The sequence below is a fragment of the Schistocerca cancellata genome, chromosome 12, assembly GCF_023864275.1.
Source record: "Schistocerca cancellata isolate TAMUIC-IGC-003103 chromosome 12, iqSchCanc2.1, whole genome shotgun sequence".
Classification (NCBI taxonomy): Eukaryota; Metazoa; Arthropoda; class Insecta; order Orthoptera; family Acrididae; genus Schistocerca; species Schistocerca cancellata.
In genome coordinates this window covers 30,832,497-30,854,862 of record NC_064637.1, presented here as the reverse complement: position 1 = coordinate 30,854,862, position 22,366 = coordinate 30,832,497, and the positions used below count along the sequence as shown (strand labels likewise).

At 41.0% G+C, this 22,366-nt stretch overlaps 1 protein-coding gene across 1 annotated transcript in view; it reads left to right on the top strand.

Moving 5' to 3' along the window:
- Positions 1 to 22,366, top strand: part of LOC126109417 (intermembrane lipid transfer protein Vps13) — a 443,304-nt gene that overhangs the window by 350,312 nt on the left and 70,626 nt on the right. The window contains exons 48-51 of the mRNA XM_049914452.1: positions 7,677 to 7,788; positions 14,562 to 14,797; positions 18,475 to 18,637; positions 20,314 to 20,530. Of these exons, the coding sequence (XP_049770409.1) occupies positions 7,677 to 7,788; positions 14,562 to 14,797; positions 18,475 to 18,637; positions 20,314 to 20,530 (728 nt within the window). The remainder of the gene's footprint in view (positions 1 to 7,676; positions 7,789 to 14,561; positions 14,798 to 18,474; positions 18,638 to 20,313; positions 20,531 to 22,366) is intronic.

Genomic DNA, 22,366 nt, shown 5'->3' with positions numbered 1-22,366 from the left:
TCTGTCTTCCTCTTGGTCTCTTTCCTTCCAGTTTCATCTCGTTTATCCCCTGGATATCCTCTTCTCCTCCATTCTCTTAATGTGTCCGTACCATCTCGGCCTCGATTTCTCTATCTCCTCTTGTAATGGTTCCACCATCATTAACAATCTGATCCTCTCATTTCTTAACCTGTCTATCTTTGTCACTTCAATACTGTTTCTCAATACACTAGAGTGTACTTTGTTTTTTTCTCTTCCCTTCATAACCCATGTTTCTGATGCATATGTCAGGATTGGGACATAGTATGACCAGTATATGACCTTTTTACTGATTTGGGGTGCATCCTTGCTCCATATCTAGCTTCTGACACTCTTCCAAAATGCTTCTGCTTTTCTCCTCCGCTTGTTTATTTCTCAGACGTGTTTTCCATCTTCCTGTATCAGGCTTCCTAGGTACTTGAAATTCTCCACTCTTCTCAATCGTTCCCCGCCAATTGTTATTCCAGTTGTTCCACTCTCCTTCTTTCTTGCTGTGATAATGACCTCACTCGGACTTTACTAAATTTCATCCCCTATTCTTGAACTGTTTGTTCTCATACGTCCAACTGCTCTTGTACTTCCTCCTCCTTATTCCCCCAAATCATCAGATCATCTGCAAACATGATAGCTCTCATCTTCCTTTCACCAATTACTTGTGCTACTGTACTCATTATATCATCCATCGCAGCAATGGAGAGTAACGGTGAATGTGCACTTCCCTGCCTCAAGCCATTCTTCTGTTCAATCCAAGCTGATCTCTCTCCTCCCACTTTCAAACAGCACACACTTCCCTGGTACATTTCCCTTATCCTCCAAATATCTGTTTTGCTACTCTTCTGTTCTCCAGGACTTTCCCCACTTTGCTTCTACATACACTATCATACGCTTTTTCAGTGTCCAGGAAGGTCATTGGTAGATATATTCCATATTCATAGTGCTGTTCCTGCAGTTGCGTTACAGCAAAAATTAGATCTACTGTTATCCCCCGATAGTTCTTGCACACTCTTCTGTTTCCCTTCTTAAAGATCAGGACAATTATTCCCTTCTTCCAGTCTTCTGGTATCATCTTCTGTCTCCACACAATTTTCATTACTCGATATACCATTGTATCCCCACCTCTCCTGCTGCTCTACCCATCTTTACACTTAGCTCATCCAGACCTGGTGACTTCCCTCCCTTCATCTTGCCCAATGCCTCTTCCACTTCTCCCCAAGTAAAGTTTTTAATTTGCTGTCCCCCCCCCCCCCCCCCCTCTGCTTGTTCCTCCTCATCCAGGTTTCCATTCAGGTTCAGGATTTCTTCAAAATACTCCTTCCACATATTCTTGAGTTCCTCCTTGTTCTCTTCATCTTGTCCACTTTTGTTCACCATTCAAGCATAATCTGTTGTACTGTTCTTCCTTTTACTTTTAATCATCCCATATAACACCTCCATGATTCTGGCCCACTGTTGTTCCACCCACTTTCTTCTTTCCTCTGCCACCACTCTTTTTGCTTCTTTCTTTCTTGCCTGATAGTCTCTTCTTGTCTCTACTGTTCTCTTCTGGAACCATATCCTAAAGGCTTTATTCTTCTTCTGTACTATATCCTTTGTTTTGTCATTCCAACAGGGTTTTTCTTTCAATCTCTCTTTTTTTTTTACCCTTATATATCTTTCCTGGTTTTCTGTCCTTTTATTATCCTTAGTCCCTCTCAGGTTCATTACCAGTAAACGGTGGTTGCTATCTGAGGCCTCTGATGGTATTACCTTAATGTCAATGATGTTCCTATTCATCTCACTATCGTGCAGGAAGAAGTCAACTATTGACTTTCTCTTTAAGTCTCAAGTGTACCAGGTATTCTTGTGGCTCTCTCTTTTTCCTGAACCAAGAGTTCCCAACCAGCAAGCCATTCCTTTGACAAAACTCCAATAGTCTTTCACCTTCCTCATTTCAGCAGCCCTAACCCTCTGATCCAAGCACACTTTCGCAGCCTTGTCTTTCTCTTCCAACGTGTGTGTTTAAATCCCCCATTACTATCATATTCTTCCTTCCCATCCGCTTCTGCTTTTCCTCTTCAAACTCTTGCTTCTCCTCAGAAGTGCAACCCACCTGTAGCACATACCTCTATGGTCGTTCCCTTGAGTGATATTTTGGTCTTCATCATCCTATCACTTATTCTGTCCACTTCCTCTTTTAATCCATATCTTACTACTATTCTGACTCCATTTCTCCTTCCCTCCTCATTTCCACTCTAGTACAGTTGGTACCCTTTGCTCAGTTCTCTCCTTCCTCGTAAAATTCGACCGCCTGTGCCTTCAACCACCTGGTTACCTCTTCTTGAAGCTGTGCATCGTCATCAAAACACTGCATAGCCAACCACTTATTCATTGCTTGGAATAAGTGGAAGTGGCTCGGTGCCAGGTCGGGACTGTTCGTCGGATAAGGAAACAACTCCCACTTAAAAGATTCGAGAACTTCACGAGTGGCATATGCCGTGTGGGCCCGGGCGTTATCGTGAATCGGCAAGATCTTTGAGCCCAACTTTCCCGTGCGCTTGTTTTGTATTGCTCTTCTGAGGTTGTGCAGAGTTTGGCAATACCTTTGAGAGTTTATTGTAGTGCCTCTTTCCAGGAAATCCTCAAAAATCACACCTTTTCTGTCCCAAAAGATAGTCGCCATCCCTTCCTTGCCGACATTGTCTGCATGCATTTCTTGGGTTTTTGGGGGGAATTTGTGTGCCCCACTGCATTGACTGCAATTTTGTCTCGCAGTTCACATGCTTAACCCATGTTTCGTCACCAGTAACGATGCGATAGAGTAATGAGTCGCAATCTTTCTCGTAAGCGTCCAAAAACGTTACCGCTGCAGCCATTCGCTGATTTTTGTGAATCTCTGTCAAGATTTTTGGTATCCATCTTGCACAAAACTAGTGGTAACCGAGCTTTTCGGTAATGATTTCGTGCAACAAACTTCGTGAAATTTGTGGAAAACTCATAGCAAGTTCTGTTATTGTGAAATTACGGTTTTCACGGACCGCGGCATCGACTTTTTCGACAAGTTCGGCAGTCACTATGCTGGGTCTTCCACTTTGCTCTTTGTCGTGAATGTTAGTTCGGCCATTTTTAAATTTTATGACCCATTGACGCACTCCACCATCAGTGATTATGTTGTCCCCATACACTTCACAAAGCTGCCAATAGATTTCTATCGGTGTACGGTTTTTTGCAGTCAGAAACCTTATTACAGCACGCACTTCACACTTTGCGGCATTTTAAATTAACGCTGACATTTCAAACTGTCACAGTAACTCAACGGAGTACAGCACGAACCTCTCACTAGCATGGCAGGATGCCGACTGAGCGGCGGAATGCCATGACACCAAGATGGCCCCGCCCCTAACGGACACAAACGAAAACGTAATGTACTTTGTGGTTAGCCCTTGTAAAAAAGATAAGGAAAATAAAATTGTAGTGATGGTCACCATATTTCATTATTTTTTACTGAGAAGCTGTAATATATTTGTAAAAATAACTCATTCTCCATCATACAATGGGAAGTGCAGGGTTGAATCCCATTTAATAATTAGAGGTCAAAACTGTGTTCCATGGAGCATTCAAATAACTAACAAACATCAGACACATACTATATACTTCTTCCTCCAATTTGTACCTCATTTGTTATGTAGTGGGCTGTAATCAGTCTCTCAGTACAGACTGTAAAGAGTGGGAGTCAGTTGAAAAATGAAGTTGTCCTCATTCAGCCTCAGGAACAGCCAGTTTTGTAACATAGCAAGATACTACTTACCATTATCCATGTTTCCATCAGAGAAGAATGGTCCATAAACAGACCAGTGGTATATCACACAAAACACATTGATTTTGGGTGAATCTTGTATGTGTTCAGTGCGTGCATGAGGGTTCCATAGGCCTCAGTTTGAACATGATGTTTGATTACTTTCCCACTGAGATGGAAAGTTGCTTCATCACTGAATGAATGCATTGTCTGAAAGTGTTATCATTGTAGAGTTGGTCAGAAAATGCCACTCGTTTGTGTTTGTTGTTATGACAGAAAGCCTGTAACACCTGTAACTTATGCAGCTTCATAACCAAATGATTTCTCAAAAAATACAAAATTGTTGTTGTACACGCTTGTAACTCCTGATTGCACTGAGGAGTTGATTTTGTAGCACTATGTTGGAAAGCGATTCAAATTTGTGAGACATTTTCATCAGAAACACTAGAGCAGCCTGGATTCCTTCCTTTATGTAGACACCCTGTGCCTACAGACTGTCAATCGCACCTGTGACTATTCCACATTTATAGGTTCAAATTGGTACTTCAACTTGATATATCTTTGTACTGTAATCATGGAATTTTACATCGCAAACTTGAGAACTCGACATGTTTCCTGTTGCAGAGTATCCATTTTGTAACATGTGACAGTAACTAAGTAACAGTAACCATGTGAACAGGAGACAACTGACATCTTGCAACAGTGAATGTAAACTAGGCAATGTATTCGTTCCTCCAGCAACAGAGCCATGGCACAGCAATCAGTAATTTTGACAACATAATTCTTTGTAATACATATATTCTTTTTTAAGCATCTTGTACTTGCATCTTAGAAGAAAGATTAAGGAAAGGCAAACCTACGTTTCTAGCATTTTTAGACTTAGAGAAAGCTTTTGACAATGTTGACTGGAATGCTCTTTCAAATTCTGAAGGTGGCAGGGGTAAAATTCAAGGAGTGAGAGGCTATTTACAATTTGTACAGAAATCAGATGGCAGTTATAAGAGTTGAGGGGCATGAAAGGGAAGCAGTGGTTGGGAAGGGAGTGAGACAGGGTTGTAGCCTCTCCCCGATGTTATTCAATCTGTATATTGAGCAAGCAGTAACGGAAACAAAAGAAGTATTCGGAGTAGGTATTAAAATCCATGGAGAAGAAATAAAAACTTTGAGGTTCACCGATGACATTGTAATTCTGTCAGAGGCAGCAAAGGACTTGGAAGAGCAGTTGAACGGAATAGATGGTGTCTTGAAGGGAGGATATAAGATGAACATCAACAAAAGCAAAACAAGGATAATGGAATGTAGTCGAATTAAGTCGGGTGATGCTGAGGGAATTAGATTAGGAAATGACACTTAAAAGTAGTAAAGGAGTTTTTCTATTTGGGGAGCAAAATAACTGATTATGGTCGAAGTAAAGAGGATATAAAATGTCGACTGGCAAAGGCAAGGAAAGCGCTTCTGAAGAAGAGAAATTTGTTAATATCGAGTATAGATTTAAGTGTGAGGAAGTCGTTTCTGAAAGTATTTGTATGGAGTGTAGCCATGTATGGAAGTGAAACATGGACGATAAATAGTCTGGACAAGAAGAGAATAGGAGCTTTTGAAATGTGGTGCTACAGAAGAATGCTGAAGATTAGATGGGTAGATCACACAACTAATGAGGAGGTATTGAATAGAATTGGGGAGAAGAGGAGTTTGTGGCACAACTTGACTGGAAGAAGGGACCAGTTGGTAGGACATGCTCTGAGGCATCAATGGATCACAAATTTAGGATTGGAGGGTAGTGTGGAGGGTAAAAATTGTAGAGGGAGACCAAGAGATGAATACACTAAGCAGATTCAGAAGGATGCAGATTGCAGCAAGTACTTGGAGATAAAGAAGCTTGCGCAGGATAGATTAACATGGAGAGCTGCATCAAACCAGTCTGAGGACTGAAGACCACAACACCACCACTTGCATCTTTATGCACATACATTCTTTGCTGTCGGCGTTATTACAGACGTCAATTCTAAGGGTTTGATGTACGAAGACAAAAATGTTGGTTGTCCAGAGTGAAAACTTCAGGTGTCAGGAAACTTAGAGCAAAATGGATGACCGTCTGGTATTATGCCACAGAGACACTTTTCCTGTATGCATCAGAGGTTGGTCCATCAGTTGTGCTTCTGCCATAGTTTTACTGCCATAGCCTCCATTTATATGTAGTGTTCACAACAAAAATACACTAGGCACACTCACTTCATACACTAAAGTGAGTTTTGAGGTACACAGGGTGAACATTAATAAAACCAACAAACTGGAGGGATGGATTCCTGACTGGAAATGTAGGAAAAAAGGTGCATGTGTCTGGAAATGCATCTTCGCCACCGTAGATGGTGTTGATGAATGAAAATTCCTCTGACCATGTGCCATGTGTTCCTTGGGTGTTGCAGGCTGTCTGATTGATGCAGTGTACTGTAAGCAGCAGAATAGATACACAAAAGAATGCTTTGGCTTACACTACATTGGTGGGCCACTTACCTGGAGATTTTACTAGGGTTGTCTCATTACCCTGTAGAACCATGTTCTCCAGATCTGGTGTATTCACAGTTCACTGCCTCTCTGCGCATTAATGTGTCTGAAAGGACCCACGATTGTACAAATGCCCGAAAAGGGGTCGACGTGTGGTGTGGTGTGGTTGGTGTCTGTGTAGGTACTTGTTTTGATATAGTTGTGCTGCCTCTCGGCCATTTCCATCTGCTTTGCTCTATGCGCACACTGTCTCAGCTTGTTCCTGATATGAATACTGGACCATTCTTCTGCTTACAGTATACTGCATCAATCACTCAGCCTGTAACAAACGAGGAACACACGGCACATAGCCAGAAGAACTGTCATTTGTCAGCACTGTCTACTATGGCAATGATGCATTTCTGGACACGTGTTCATTCAACCTTTTTTCCTTCATTTCTGGTGAAGAATCCTTCCCTGCAGTTTGTTGGTTTAATTTATTTTCATCTTATACACTGGGTGATCAAAAAGTCAGTATAAATTTGAAAACTTAATAAACCACGGAATAATGTTGATAGGTAAAAATTGACATACATGCTTGGAATGACATGGGGTTTTATTAGAACCAAAATGCGGGATGGCGCTCCACCCCATATCGCTAGACGCATGGAAGATCTCCTGTGCGCATCATTTGGTGATGATCGTGTGCTCAGCTGCCACTTTCATCATGCTTTGCCTCCCAGGTCCCCAGACCTCAGTCTGTGCGATTATTGGCTTTGGGGTTACTTGAAGTCGCAAGTGTATCGTGATTGACCGGCAACTCTAGGGATGCTGAAAGACAACATCCGACACCAATGCCTCACCATAACTCCGGACATGCTTTACAGTGCTGTTTAAAAATCACTTACCGGAAAGGGGAAGGCTTAAAAACATTCACTTATTATCCAGCATCTAAATGGAAGTAAAACTACAGTGGAACTGGACATAGAAGTAGTTCTGTTATTCCCTATTTAAGTGGTATGTAGCACTACTGCTAAATACTGATCTTCTAAGAGTCTTCAGCAAAATGTGGGTGGTGTTTTTAATTCTCATGTACTTCTCTTTGTCCACCAGGGAACTTTGATGGACATAAATCTTACTCCTCCTCTCATTTATTTGTTTACCTAGTGAGGTGTACACTGATGATGGCACTTTGATTATCTGCACTTACATATATACATATTCACTGTTTTATATTAGTTGGAGAGTATTCCACTATCCTACTGTTGTATCATGCGTTTCTTGGGTTGAGACACATAGAAACTTAGTGTGTTTGCACAGTGGCTGGGACACTCTGATCACTGTAACAATGAACAGATGTTGCAAGTCAGTCATGGCAGCTTATTGCTCCATTCTTTTGCAGGACATTGAAGCCACACGAACAAGTGATGTTTACCTGGGAGGATCCAGCCGGAGCTAGAGAGTTGCAGTGGACTTCACCCAAAAAGAAAGAAATTTCAGTTGATCTACGTAAGGTTAGTGAACAGAATAAAAGAACAGAGTTGAAGTACCCTCTATTTCGTTGCAGAGGTTCTTGAGCACCACAAATGGTTCATTTGCACCAATTCATCTTCATTAAATTTCTGCTATATTCCAGTGGGAGCCCCGCTCGATACATTTAGGACAATAACAAAGACTGTCAGTGAAAGACCAGAATTGGGTGTATGTACTGATGTCACCTAATGATAACCTAATATGTGAACACACATTAGTGAAACAAAACTTAATCCATTTGCAATCATTCTTTGATTAATTAATTAATTAATTAATTAATTAATTTCTTCACCACACATTCATATAACAGGCATCATGCATTCATATTAATTAATTAATTAATTCTGTTCAGTAGATCCTATCAAGGTGAACCTCTAGATATGTGGAATGACACAACATACAATTATATGAATCCTTCCACTGCTACAAACGTGCTATCTGCATTCCAAGCTGAGAACAGCTTTGATGTGGCTGTACTCCTTGACAAATTCTGATACCTGTGCTGAGGGGCGGCGTTGGAACTGCTATGAAATATTTATCATTTTAAGAAAACTATTTGCTGAATAAATTTAATTTTCATGCACCTTACAGATCGATATTTTAAAAAATAATCAATTTTTGACAGTATGACTTAACTGGATAGATAAAAAATCTACTCACCAAGTGACGGCAGGAGAATGCACGCATAAAGAAAGGTTTTCCTTATGCAACCTTTTGGAGCCAGTGGCTCCTCCTGGCAGAAGGGTAGTTTGGAAAAGTCACCCAGAGCCCCGAGTCAGGAGACATATACTGGATGGGATGAGTAGCAAAGACTGTTGTTGGGGATTGCGACAGGCGACATTTGAAAACCTGAGAGCTTAAAGGTGGAAGACAGGATAAGGTGCAAGACGGAGATAGCTCTTGCACAGTGATTTAACAGTGATCTCTGTCTTGCATATTACCCCGTCTTCCACCTTTAAGCTCTCGGGCTTTCCAATTTCATCTGGTGCAGTCCCCAACAATCAGTCTTTTCTTTTCATCCCGTCCAGTAAGTCTCCCTTGACCTGGCCTTCTGGGTGACTTCTTCAAACTCAAACCTCTTCAGTTCTTTTCCTTCACCCCTCTTCCTTCCCCTTCGACCCTTCTGCTGGAAGGAGCCACTGGCCCCAAAGGCTTGCACAAGTAAAAGCTTTTTTTATATGTGTGTTCTCCTGCCGCCGTTTGGTGACTGGTATCTTTTATCTATCCAATTACAGTGTATTAGTCTGATATCTTCACTCAATACTGGTCTCAATTTCTTTTTGCTATACGTCATAGTTACTGTGCTGCATGAAATCAAGTGTAATATTGTGTGCTGTTTTAAGGAGTTTGCGGAGGTAAAAATTCATTGTGTCAGCTTTGCATATGGTTGATTTTAGCTCACACATTGCAGTTTATGAAATGTAAAAAAGATATTGTAATTTTATTTAAAAATGAGAGCAGAAAGATATCTCATTTTGTTCTCGAGTTATTGTTTTTTATATTTGATGGACAGCTGTGTGTGGTGCGCCCATTGCCATCCCTGTGAATTGGGTCTAATGTGGTTGTTAGGATCTTCGTATTTCATAAATGGTTCGTGATATCAAAACGAAGTTCTTTTGCAAATGATAGCATACAAATAGGCATGTGTATTGTATATGTTCTCAAAACTTTTTTTATTCATCGAGACATTGAAGTAACTTGTCTGCAGCAGTGAGAGGTTGATGGCTCAGGATGCATACGGACATCAATAGCACTGTAGATAAAACCAAGCAGTGCACATATACACATCCACAGCACCTGGGAAACATTGGACCAGGGTGTGTACACACGTCACAACAGTGAAAGGGTTAATGAAAGATGAGGAAATCTTCCAGACTTAATCTGTATTGTGCATTCACAACACATGATCACAGTATGTAAAACAGCTGCACTTGTTTGCTAATTTCATACTAGCATAGCACCTGCTCCTTCACTCGTGTTGACTGTATGAGCTTCACAGCTCCCCCCTAATTGAATTTTTATGTTGTTCAGAAATTAAAACATCACTTAAACTTTTCATGGTAACTGAGACCATAGAAACATGTTTTTTTAATGTACTTCTGAACAAAAAGCCGTTCTGGCTGCTAGAGTTGGAGGTCTTTGTTAATCCTGCCTTTTGAGTTCTGGAGGTGACATTTCCATAGAAACTTTCATCGCCTAATACACATTTCTTTAGAAGTCAAATACAAATTTTCTGAATATAGTGAAATATTTTTAAAAAATTTCATCCCCTAATTCAGCTCCTTAATCTCCCTTCCCCCCCTCCCTCCCCATCCCCCAAGTGAGATGTCAAATATCATTTGTCATAGATGCAGCATATTTCAGCTTTAAATATACTTCAGTTGTCCTTTAATAATGATTTGTTTTCAAAAAGGACTTTCGCCAACTATTTCACCCTATCAGGGGTCAGATTTCCGTAAGTGCTGAAACACATTTCTTTATTCCTGACCAAGAAACCAGATACCAGTTTTCCTAGTATAGCTTCAAAATTACATTAATAGTGATGTATATTCAAAAAACTCTTTCATCTCTTATTTCACCCCCTTAAAGATGGAAACACAAAAATCGCTTTTTAAACAATGCCTATACTATAAGATCAATCTGTCTCCAAATTTCAAATGTATGTATGTGTGTTTGATCTATTTTCGATGAAGACCTTATTGGCCAAAAGTTCGTTTTCTGACAGTCTTTTTGTTGTGCCTGTCTGCATCAGCATCTCCACTATATGGTGAATAGCAACTATTCTTTTCATGATATTGTTGCATTCCACCTGGATTTTCCATTGTTTGATTCAGGCTACCTGTATTACACATCATTTTACATAAAGCATCTACACAACTAATTACATTAATTCGTAGAAATCACTTCCTATGTTGTACAATAAATTTTAACTATTTAGATGACCATAATGTTAAGATTTTAATGTACTTCATTATTCTACCAATTGGCTAATCTGAATACTGGTTGACAAATATGTTGCAATTTTACTGTGATTTATAGTTGTACCAACTGACTATATTGTATGCAGTTGGATAATGGTCAGCTATAATGTTTATTTACATTAACATGGTGGTAAACAGTGAGTTGACAGTAAGGCCATCCATTACTAAAAAGATTAGGTGAAGACACTCTGAACCTTCCTTTGGTTTCAAATTTACATTGGATCCATGCATTGCGTATGCATTACATCAGTCTAGAAAACATGTCACATTTTCAAACTAGGACTGATTTTCCGTGAGTCACATTGGATCAGTCAACAAGTAACATGTGGTCTTCTTCACAACCACAGGCAGGACAGAAAAGACTCCTATGTGATGATATCGTTTTCATTGAGGCAATGTTCTGCTAATGTTATAAATGTGCTAGACAATAAAAGAGAAATTTATTTATGAAGGAGTAATTTTTTTTAATGCTCATCTGGTCATGGTTTATATATTACTAGAACTTTGTTTTCATGCCTTATTATAACAGTACATGTGTATGCATTTCTAGCAACATAATTTTCTTTGTAACATAGATACTCTGAAGATGGTCCAGTATAGGCCAAAATCAGATGCTGAGTAATAAATAATAAAAAAAAGTGCAGCTGTTGTATATACACAAATCTTACAATTATCTATGCCCACTTGTACAAAATATTGCGTATAAATATATTTAAAAAGAAAGATGATGAGACTTACCAAACAAAAGCGCTGGCAGGTCGATAGACACACAAACAAACACAAACATACACACAAAATCTAGCTTTCGCAACCAACGGTTGCCTCATCAGGAAAGAGGGAAGGAGAAGGAAAGACAAAAGGATATGGGTTTTAAGGGAGAGGGTAAGGAGTCATTCCAATCCCGGAAGCGGAAAGACTTACCTTAGGGGGAAAAAAGGAGAAAAAAGGAAAAAAGGACAGGTATACACTGGCACACACACACATATCCATCCATACATACAAGACACAAGCAGACATTTGTAAAGGCAAAGAGTTTGAGCAGAGATGTCAGTCGGGACGGAAGTACAGAGGCAAAGATGATGTTGAAAGACAGGTGAGGTATGAGCGGCGGCAGATTGAAATTAGGAATTAGCGGAGATTGAGGCCTGGCGGATAGCGAGAAGAGAGGATATGCTGAAGGGCAAGTTCCCATCTCCGGAGTTCTGACAGGTTGGTGTTAGTGGGAAGTATCCAGATAACCCGGACGGTGTAACACTGTGCCAAGATGTGCTGGCCGTGCACCAAGGCATGTTTAGCCACAGGGTGATCCTCATTACCAACAAACACTGTCTGCCTGTGTCCATTCATGCGAATGGACAGTTTGTTGCTGGTCATTCCCACATAGAACGCTTCACAGTGTAGGCAGGTCAGTTGGTAAATCACGTGGGTGCTTTCACACGTGGCTCTGCCTTTGATCGTGTACACCTTCCGGGTTACAGGACTGGAATAGGTGGTGGTGGGAGGGTGCATGGGACAGGTTTTACACCGGGGACGGTTACAGGGGTAGGAGCCAGAGGGTAGGGAAGGTGGTTTGGGGATTTCATAGGGATGAACTAAGAGGTTACGAAGGTTGGGTGGACGGCGGAAAGACACACTTGGTGGAGTGGGGAGGATTTCATGAAGGATGGATCTCATTTCAATCCTCCCCACTCCACCAAGAGTGTCTTTCCGCCGTCCACCCAACCTTCGTAACCTCTTAGTTCATCCCTATGAAATCCCCAAACCACCTTCCCTACCCTCTGGCTCCTACCCCTGTAACCGTCCCCGGTGTAAAACCTGTCCCATGCACCCTCCCACCACCACCTATTCCAGTCCTGTAACCCGGAAGGTGTACACGATCAAAGGCAGAGCCACGTGTGAAAGCACCCACGTGATTTACCAACTGACCTGCCTACACTGTGAAGCGTTCTATGTGGGAATGACCAGCAACAAACTGTCCATTCGCATGAATGGACACAGGCAGACAGTGTTTGTTGGTAATGAGGATCACCCTGTGGCTAAACATGCCTTGGTGCACGGCCAGCACATCTTGGCACAGTGTTACACCGTCCGGGTTATCTGGATACTTCCCACTAACACCAACCTGTCAGAACTCCGGAGATGGGAACTTGCCCTTCAGCATATCCTCTCTTCTCGCTATCCGCCAGGCCTCAATCTCCGCTAATTCCTAATTTCAATCTGCCGCCGCTCATACCTCACCTGTCTTTCAACATCATCTTTGCCTCTGTACTTCCGTCCCGACTGACATCTCTGCTCAAACTCTTTGCCTTTACAAATGTCTGCTTGTGTCTTGTATGTATGGATGGATATGTGTGTGTGTGCCAGTGTATACCTGTCCTTTTTTCCTTTTTTCTCCTTTTTTCCCCCTAAGGTAAGTCTTTCCGCTTCCGGGATTGGAATGACTCCTTACCCTCTCCCTTAAAACCCATATCCTTTTGTCTTTCCTTCTCCTTCCCTCTTTCCTGATGAGGCAACCGTTGGTTGCGAAAGCTAGATTTTGTGTGTATGTTTGTGTTTGTTTGTGTGTCTATCGACCTGCCAGCGCTTTTGTTTGGTAAGTCTCATCATCTTTCTTTTTAAATATATTTTTCCCACGTGGAATGTTTCCCTCTATTATATTCATATTGCGTATAAATATGGACAGGAAAATTTTTCGACAAAGATAACTTGAAAAACAATGCAAAATTTGGGGTGTTCAGTAAAACAACACAAAATCAGCAATTTTTATCAAATACCACGAAAATGGCAGTTTTTGCAAAAATTGTGAAATTTGCCATTTCCCGTATAAAAAACTGTCATAAATCTGAAGACAGTAGTTTACAAGTATTCATAACTGATAGTTACTGGGGGAAAAAAATAAATAAAAAAATAAAAAATAAAATAAATAAAATAAATTATGGAAAAGATGGACACTGAATTTGTCAAAAATAAATAAATGAAAATCTGACTAGAAAATAACTCCTAAGTTGGTAAAAACAGTAACTCCAAAATTGATATGAACAGGAACTCTGAATTTGGCAAAAATAACAACTCCAGATTTGGCAGGAACAGTAGCACTGAAATTGGCCTTAAAATATCAGTGAAATTGAAATTAAGTAAAATTATTTTGTCCTATTACTACCTATAAATTATTACTATACTGCTTAATATTATTCATGCTCATGCCACATAATTTACATAAGTAAATTAGAAAAAAAAGCTGATACTTTGAAGAAACCTGCTGCCTCCTCACTTATGCTAAGTAGAAGCTGCTTGTCCCCTGTTCCTAAATGAATATTTGCCTTATAAAAATGGTATTTTTCAAAGAAAATATTTACCTAAATGTGTCAAGACAGAGACCTGTTTGTGGTATACTACTGTTTTCTTTCAACTTTACAACAAACACTGTTATTGCCATATAGCTTACATAACGTTTCAACTCTGGAATATTCAGGCAATGGTTCATGAGGAGTGCTATTTAGTTATTAATTTGTATTTTTTAGTTGGTGAAGATTTTCAGTTTCTCGTTTTATGACGAATATCTTCCCTCCAGAGTAAATAACTCCATTCAAAATGCTAGACAGGGAGGGAAAGTCTGTAGGGAAGTTATAATTATTCAGTCTTAAATATAAAATTGCTTTATGAAGATGTAGAGGAGAGTCCATTAATACATCTAATAAAAGATACAATAATTCATGTCAGCTTTTTGTACTTGGTATGTCAATTTTTGTTAATTTTTTCCCCCCCTTGTGCAGGATGCAGTTGACAGGACGCAGTTGGCAGACAATACAGAACTGTGGTGGGTTTCCTTTTTGGACGGCTTGCAGCGCATTCTTCTCTTCACGGAAGACATGGCGATAGCGACTGCGTGCCAAGCCGCTGGGGATCTGGAGCCATTTGACAGAGAGATCAAACTGTCAGTACACGGTGTCGGACTGTCCCTGGTGAACAACGTTGCTCGTACAGAGGTCATGTACCTTGGAATCGCAAGGTGAGAGTTTTGTTTCAAGAAAATAAGTAGATGTTTGTTGAGGTGCAGTACATAGCATTTGAATTATATATTTTATACAGTTTTCAAGTGCTGCTTCTTGTACACAAGCAATTTATTGCTAACAGGTACTTTTTATCGTGACCGCAGAGTGTGCATTGTCTTTAAGAAAATTTACTAAATGCACCTTATCATTTCACTGGTGTTCAAGATTGTAACTACATAATGTCATTCAAGAAAGGCATTTTCATGCATACTCTGATTTTTATTTTGAAATAAAATTTTCATTTAATATTAGTATTTAAGTAATTTCAGTCCCTTGGGCACAACAGAATTGTTAAACTTACAGCATGTTATAATCCACACAGCAGTTTGGTAAAAAGCATTTTGTGGTGGGATCCATAATCTAGTTGTTACTATGGACATACTCTCTGCATTCCATGCTGTAGGGGGCTTTCATTATGGCTGCACTGCTCTCCAAATGCTGGTGCCTGTGCTGAGATACGGCATCACAGCCAATATGAAATATCAATCTTCAGATTTTTTTAAACTATTAGGTGAAAAAATTTGTTTCTTGCACATCTTACTATGCTGCATCAAATTAAGCAAAATACTGCGTGAAATTTTAAGGAGTTTGCTAAGATGGGGAAAAAAAATACATAAACTGCATATATGGTTGATGTCGGCTCATACATTAGAGTGAATGAAATGTAGATATCAAAATTTTATTTAAAAATCAGAGCAGAATAGTATCTCATTTCATTCTTGAGTTACTGGGTTAAATCCAAGTGATGGTTGCACACAATGTCATCATTCACATCCTAGTGCATATCTCATAAATGATTAAAGATATCAAAAGCAGGTGTTTTTTGCAAATGATAGCACATAATGAGGCACCCATGTCATTCAGTAAGTACTGTAGTTTTTTTTTTTTTTCTCTAAAATATGGAAATAACTCGCCTATAGCAGTAAGAGGTTCAGGAAGCATACAGGTGTTCACAGCACCATAGGCAAACCTGAATGGCATGTGTATACAAGTCCACAGCATGTGTGTAACAGCATAGCAGGACGTATATACATGGCCACAGCAGCAAAAGGGTTAATAAGAGTTCCTCACTGTCATAACAGATATGGGCATAACTATCACAGGTGTGAACTTCGTATGTAAAATGCAAACTTTGTACGGTCGTAAATAATGTAGCAGGGTTAGGGTGGTCACGGAGTATTGTTAACTTTGTCACAGGCCACAGTCTTAGTGTAGGATGGAAAACAGGGGAGCAGGTACAGTGAACCACTTCAGGCATCGAGGAGTTGTACAGTCAGTGAGAGAGGTGGGGCCTAAAACTTTTCTCTCCCCTGAGTCTCAAATTTCAGGTGCGGCATGGATTCGGGAAAATTTTTTTTCCTTGATTTTGAGTCTCATTTTTCAGGTGTGGCTTAGATTCGACTGTGGCTTAGATTAGAGTAAATACTGTAGCTTGATCCACTGATGCAGGCAGCATCAAGTTCAACTCATTCTGACTTGTCAGTCAGTGCCTAGACATACTTGAGTCAGTTCGTGTTTACCATGTCTGTCATTCATCGTGAAATTTGAGCTAGACGTGAACATTAAATTCTGTTTGGAGTTGCAAAAAAGTGTGAAATAAACTCATGAAATTTTGAAATTGGGGTACAGTGATAATCATGTAATCAGACTGTTTGCAAGATGTGATGATGATGATGATGATGATGATGATGATGATGATGATGATGATGATGATGTCGATGTCCCATACCCCGAGGAGCGTAGGGGATGATGTGGGAGACCCGAACTGCTGACGAGGCAAGGTCCTAGCGGAGGTGGTTTGCCATTGCCTTCCTCCGACCGTAATGGGGATGAACAATGATGATGAAGACGACACAACACCACCCAGTCATCTCCAAGCAGGAAAAATCCCTGACCCCGCCGGGAATCGAACCCAGGACCCTGTGCATGGGAAGCGAGAACGCTACCGCAAGACCACGAGCTGCGGAGTTGCTAGAGGTACGAGGGATTTAAAAGTGGAAATGAATCAACAGAAGATGCGCAATGATTGGGAGATCCATTAACCTCAAAAACAGAAGAAAACGTGCTAAAACTGACAAACATTTTTTGTTCGAAGAGACAAATGACGTTTCAAGAGCTTACTGAAGGACTTCCCATCCTATATGGATCTGTGCAAAGCACTTTAACCAGTAATTTCCAAATGAGACAAGTGAGTGAAAGATTTTTCCCAGACATTTCAATCGTGAATGAAAGGAAAATTGTGTGTCAGTTTGCACAGAGTTGAAGGATTGTCTTCTTTCAGATCTGGACTCCATGTCGAGAATTGCAACTGGAGATGAAACTTCTGTCTGTGGGTACGAACCTGAGACAAAAATTCAGAGCTCACAGTGAAAAACCAGTGAAACTTCTCACCCTAAAAATGGATGTCATTCAAAATCAAATTTCAAAGTCAAGCTCACTGTTTTTATTTTGAGGACATGATGCAATCAGAGTTTGTTCCAAGGGGAATAGCTGTAAACCAATCTGTGAGGAAAGAGACCAGAAAAATGGGCTAGTGCCTTTCTTCTTCTTCTTCTTCTTCTTCTTCTTCATTGCAATGCTCTGTACCACACCTCACTTTAAATTCGCAAATTTTTGCCCAGAAAAAGTGTTTCCATCTGTCCACATCTGCCTTACACACCAGGCTCAGCACCGTGTGCCTTCTGGGTCTTCCCAAAAATTAAAACCTCCGTTAAAGGAAAATGTTTTGACACGATTCTCGACATCAAGAAGGCCAAGACAAAGCAACTGAACAGACATCATTCTAATCCAGCAGCCACTATAAATTAAGTCACAAATGAATTGCAGATCTTGGCTGCGAGCAGGCACCGATTTAAACCGATGGGGAAAGTTGAAAATTTGTGCGAGACTGGAAATCAAACTCAGATCTTCTGCTTGCTAGGCAGATGCTCTGACCATCTGTACAGACTATCCTAGCACACTTCATGTCAGATCAAAATTAACAACTTATCCACACACTACTAACGTAGTGTCCTCATTGCTTGTGGCATTACTCTGGCACAAATTTTCTACTTTTTCCATTGGTTTAAATTAATGTGTGCTCACAGCCAATATCTGTAATTTCTGTGTGTCTTAATTCATAGTGGCTGCTGGATCAAAATGGTATCTGTTCTCTGACATGTTTGAAAGAACAGGCACCAAACATATATAATTAATCTGAGGATGGCCAATGACCTCTTCGGTGCGGATGCACATCGGGATCTAAGTCTTACGGGGATCGACAAAGTGCCACGAGTAACGAGGAAGATGGGCAAGAGGCACTACGTTTGTAGTGTGTGGGTAAGCTGAGAATTTTCATCTGACGGGAGGCATGCTAGGGTAGGCTGTAACGTTGCAATGACCAGTTTATCCAGGTGGCTTAGTGGTCAGAGCATCTCTGCTGTAAGCAGAAGATCCAGGTTTGAATCCCGGTCCGGCACAGATTTTCAACTTTGACCATAGGTTTAAATCAATCCCTGTGCGCAGACAATGTCTGTAATTAATTTGTGTTTTGAAAACAGTTGTCATCCAAAACTGGTCATTCATAAAATTTTACTATACAAATAACTGTCCTATACCTGTTGCCTAAAACAATGAATACCCACTGTCAAAACAGCTCAGGTATCATCTGGGAGACGTGCAAATGGAGTGGCAGGCGCTTCAAGCCACTGAGCGTGCGGGACGGGGCGTCGCTGGAGCTGGCGTACCAACGCTACCTGCAGGAGGCGGCCGTGGGGCAGCAGCCGCCCACCACGGTCCTGGTCGACGGCAAGGTCGAGGTGAGCACTTCCTCACTTCTATTCCTGTAATTGTGTACCTCTCTTCGCTTCTCCTTAGGAGGTTCTAGCAATTGCCTCACATAGGAGTGAGTTTCTATATACAGTGAGGTGACAAAAGTCATAGGACAATTCCAAGTGTGGTGTCGGACCTCCTTTTGCCGGTTGTAGCGCAGCAGCTCGAGGTGGCACAGACTCGACAACTCGTCGGAAGTCCCTTGCAGAAATAATGAGCCGTGTTGCCCGTATAGTTGTCCACAATTGCAAAACTGTTGCAGTGCTGGATTTTGTGCACAAACTGACCTCCCCGTAAACATTCGACGGGATTCACATTGGGCGATCTGGGTGGCCATATCATTTGCGAGAATTGTGCAGAATGTCTTCAAACCAGTTGCAAACAGCTGTGGCCCAAAGACGTGGTGCATTGTCACTCGTTAAAATTGCATCGCTGTTCGGGAATGTGAAGTCCGTTAATGGCTGCAAATGGCCTCCGAGTAGCTGAAAATAAGCATTTCCAACCAGTCATACAATGAAGGCTTTCACGACCGGATGGTACTGTTGTTGATAATTCTTCCGGGTTACATGGCCGTGGTCCATGGAATTCTTCTATTCCTAACGTTTCGTCCAATACTACGTTGGACATCCTCAGAGTTATGGCTGGTCCTGCTGAGTCCTGCCGACTGACGAGTCGGGCGTCGGAGAGCTGCCAAAATACCGAGGAAAGTGGGCGTGGCCTAGCTTGCACATAGTAGCAGGGAGAAAACTAGTCAAAGATAAAATGTAACTATCGATAATAGTCCGTCATAGATAAAAATCACTTATCGATTCTGTAACGCCACTGTCCATATCTCGCTTAATTTGAAGGCCTCTTCTTTTCTATTAAAATTATCTTCATGTTTATAAATTTCAATAGCCTCCCTATACAGTCGTGGATTATAGTTCGTGGTAGCACTTGTAACTGTAGTTTCAGAAAACTTAACTACACGGTCACCTGACTGAAGTGCACGTTCCGCAACGGCCGATTTATCTATTTTTCCCAGTCGGCAAAGACTTTTATGCTCCTTTACCCTCGTATTCACACTTCTTTTCGTAGTACCAATATAGACCTTGCCACAAGTGCACGAAATTTTATACACACCGCTATGATAATGGTGGCCTTCTATCTTTAACAGAATGAAGTACTTGTCCTATTTTTCTGGTAGGTTTGAATACCGGTTTCACTTTACGTTTCAGCAAAATTTTGCCCATTCGATCTGTAATCTTACTAATGAAAGGTAAAGACACCGTGTTCTTCCATTGCTGTGTACCATCCTTGTCCTTTGGCCTGCTGTAATTAGGTCTTAAAACTCTATTAATTTCTTTGTTTGAGTATCCATTCTTTTCGAAGGCCTGTTTCAGACGATTCAGTTCCGTATCCAGATGTTCCGACGTACAACTCGGTTTTGCCCTGTCCACTAAACTTTTGATTGCACCTCTTTTTTATTGTGGGTGATGATTGGAGTTCTTGTGTAAGTATCTATCAGTGTGTGTGTGCTCTTCCGAAAGACTTTATGCCTACACTGGCTCGAGTATCAAAAGTTAGCAGAGTGCCAGGGAAATGTCTCTCTTTTAATATTTACAAAAGCTTTTAGAAGACAGTGAAGTGTAAACCGGTGTCTCGTTCGCTCCCCTCCCGGCAGGTAGACTTCAAGGCGGAGGAGATGATACGGCCGAGCCGCCGCAGGCTGCGCCGCACCTACCACACGGGCCTGTGGATGCAGCTGCGCACGTCGCCACACCAGACGCAGCTGCACGCCAAGATCAACCGGCTGCAGATCGACAACCAGATGTTCGACTGCATGTTCCCCGTCGTGCTGGCTCCCGTGCCGCCACCCAGGAGCGTCGCTGCCGACAACGGTAAGAGTGTAGAGGAGAGCCGCTCGGGAGTGGTGAGACTTACTGTGTCTGTTTCTCAAAATGAACTTCCATTTGTATGAATGTGGAGGCGGAATCAGTCAAATTTTTCTAGTGACATGAGTATTGTTATTGTGAGAACACAAACACCAAAACAGTAGTAAATGTACTTGTGAAAGTTGTTTACAGTTTCTTGTAGCTGCAGGACTTTCTTTGCCTTGGCTTAGACTTGCAAATTTTATTTTATTTTGTTTTATTTTTTTTTTTTTTTTTTTTAAATTAAACTTTGGCTTATGCAGTTTTGAAAAGATCATTGTAATTGGTATTAGTGGTACACAGATTGAAAGGAAAAAAGTAAGACATGAGCAAGTTAAATTAGATTTTTGAGAAATTGAATGTTGTTGTTGTGGTCTTCAGTCCTGGTACTGGTTTGATGCAGCTCTCCATGCTACTCTATCCTGTGCAAGCTTCTTAATCTCTCAGCACTTACTGCAACCTACATCCTTCTGAATCTGGTTAGTGTATTAATCTCTTGGTCTCCCTCTATGATTTTTACCTTCCACGCTGCCCCCCAATGCTAAATTTGTGATCCCTCGATGCCTCAGAACACATTCTACCAACCGGTCCCTTCTTTTTGAAAAAGTTGTGCCACAAACTCCTCCCCAATTCTATTCAATACCTCCTCATTAGTTATGCGATCTACCCATCTAATCTTCAGCATTCTTCTGTAGCACCACATTTCAAAAGCTTCCATTCTCTTCTTGTTGTCCAAACTATTTATCATCCATGTTTCACTTCCATACATGGCTACACTCCATACGAATAATTTCAGAAGCGACTTCATGACACTTAAATCTATACTCCATGTTAACAAATTTCTCTTCTTCAGAAACGATTTCCTTGCCATTGCCAGTCTACATTTTATATCCTCTCTACTTCGACCATCATCAGTTATTTTGCTCCCCAAATAGCAAAACTACTTTACTACTTTAAGTGTCTCATTTCCTAATCTAATTTCCTCAGCATCACCCGACTTAATTTGACTACTTTCCATTATCCTCATTTTGCTTTTGTTGATGTTCGTCTTATATCCTCCTTTCAAGACACTGTCCATTCCATTCAACTGCTTTCGTTTCCTGCACTGCTTGCTCAATATACAGATCGAATAACATCAGGGAGAGGCTACAACCCTGTCTCACTCCCTTCCCAACTACTGCTTCCCTTTCATGCTCGTCGACTCTTATAACTGCCATCTGGCTTCCGTACAAATTGTAAATAGCTTTTCGCTCCCTGTATTTTACCCCTGCCACCTTTAGAATTTGAAAGAGAGTATTCCAGTCAACATTGTGAAAAGCCTTCTCTAAGTCTACAAAAGATAGAAACGTAGGTTTGCCTTTTCTTGATCTAGCTTCTAAGATAAGCCGTAGGGTCAGTATTGCCTCACGTATTCCAACATTTCTAAGGAATCAAAACTGATCTTCCCCGAGGTCGGCTTCTACCGGTTTTTCCATTTGTCCGTAAAGAATTCGCGTTAGTATTTTGCAGCTGTGACTTATTAAACTGGTAGTTCGGTAATTTTCACATCTGTCAACCCCTGCTTTCTTTGGGATTGGAATCATTATATTCTTCTTGAAGTCTGAGAAGGGAACCCAGTTCTAAGCAAAGAAGGGAAAACAGAAAGGTGGAAGGAGTATATAGAGGATCTATACAAGGACGACGTACTTCAGGACAATATTATGGAAATGGAAGAGGATGTAGAGGAAGATGAAATGGGAGATACGATATTGCATGAAGAGTTTGACAGAGCACTGAAAGACCTGAGTCAAAACAAGGCCCCAG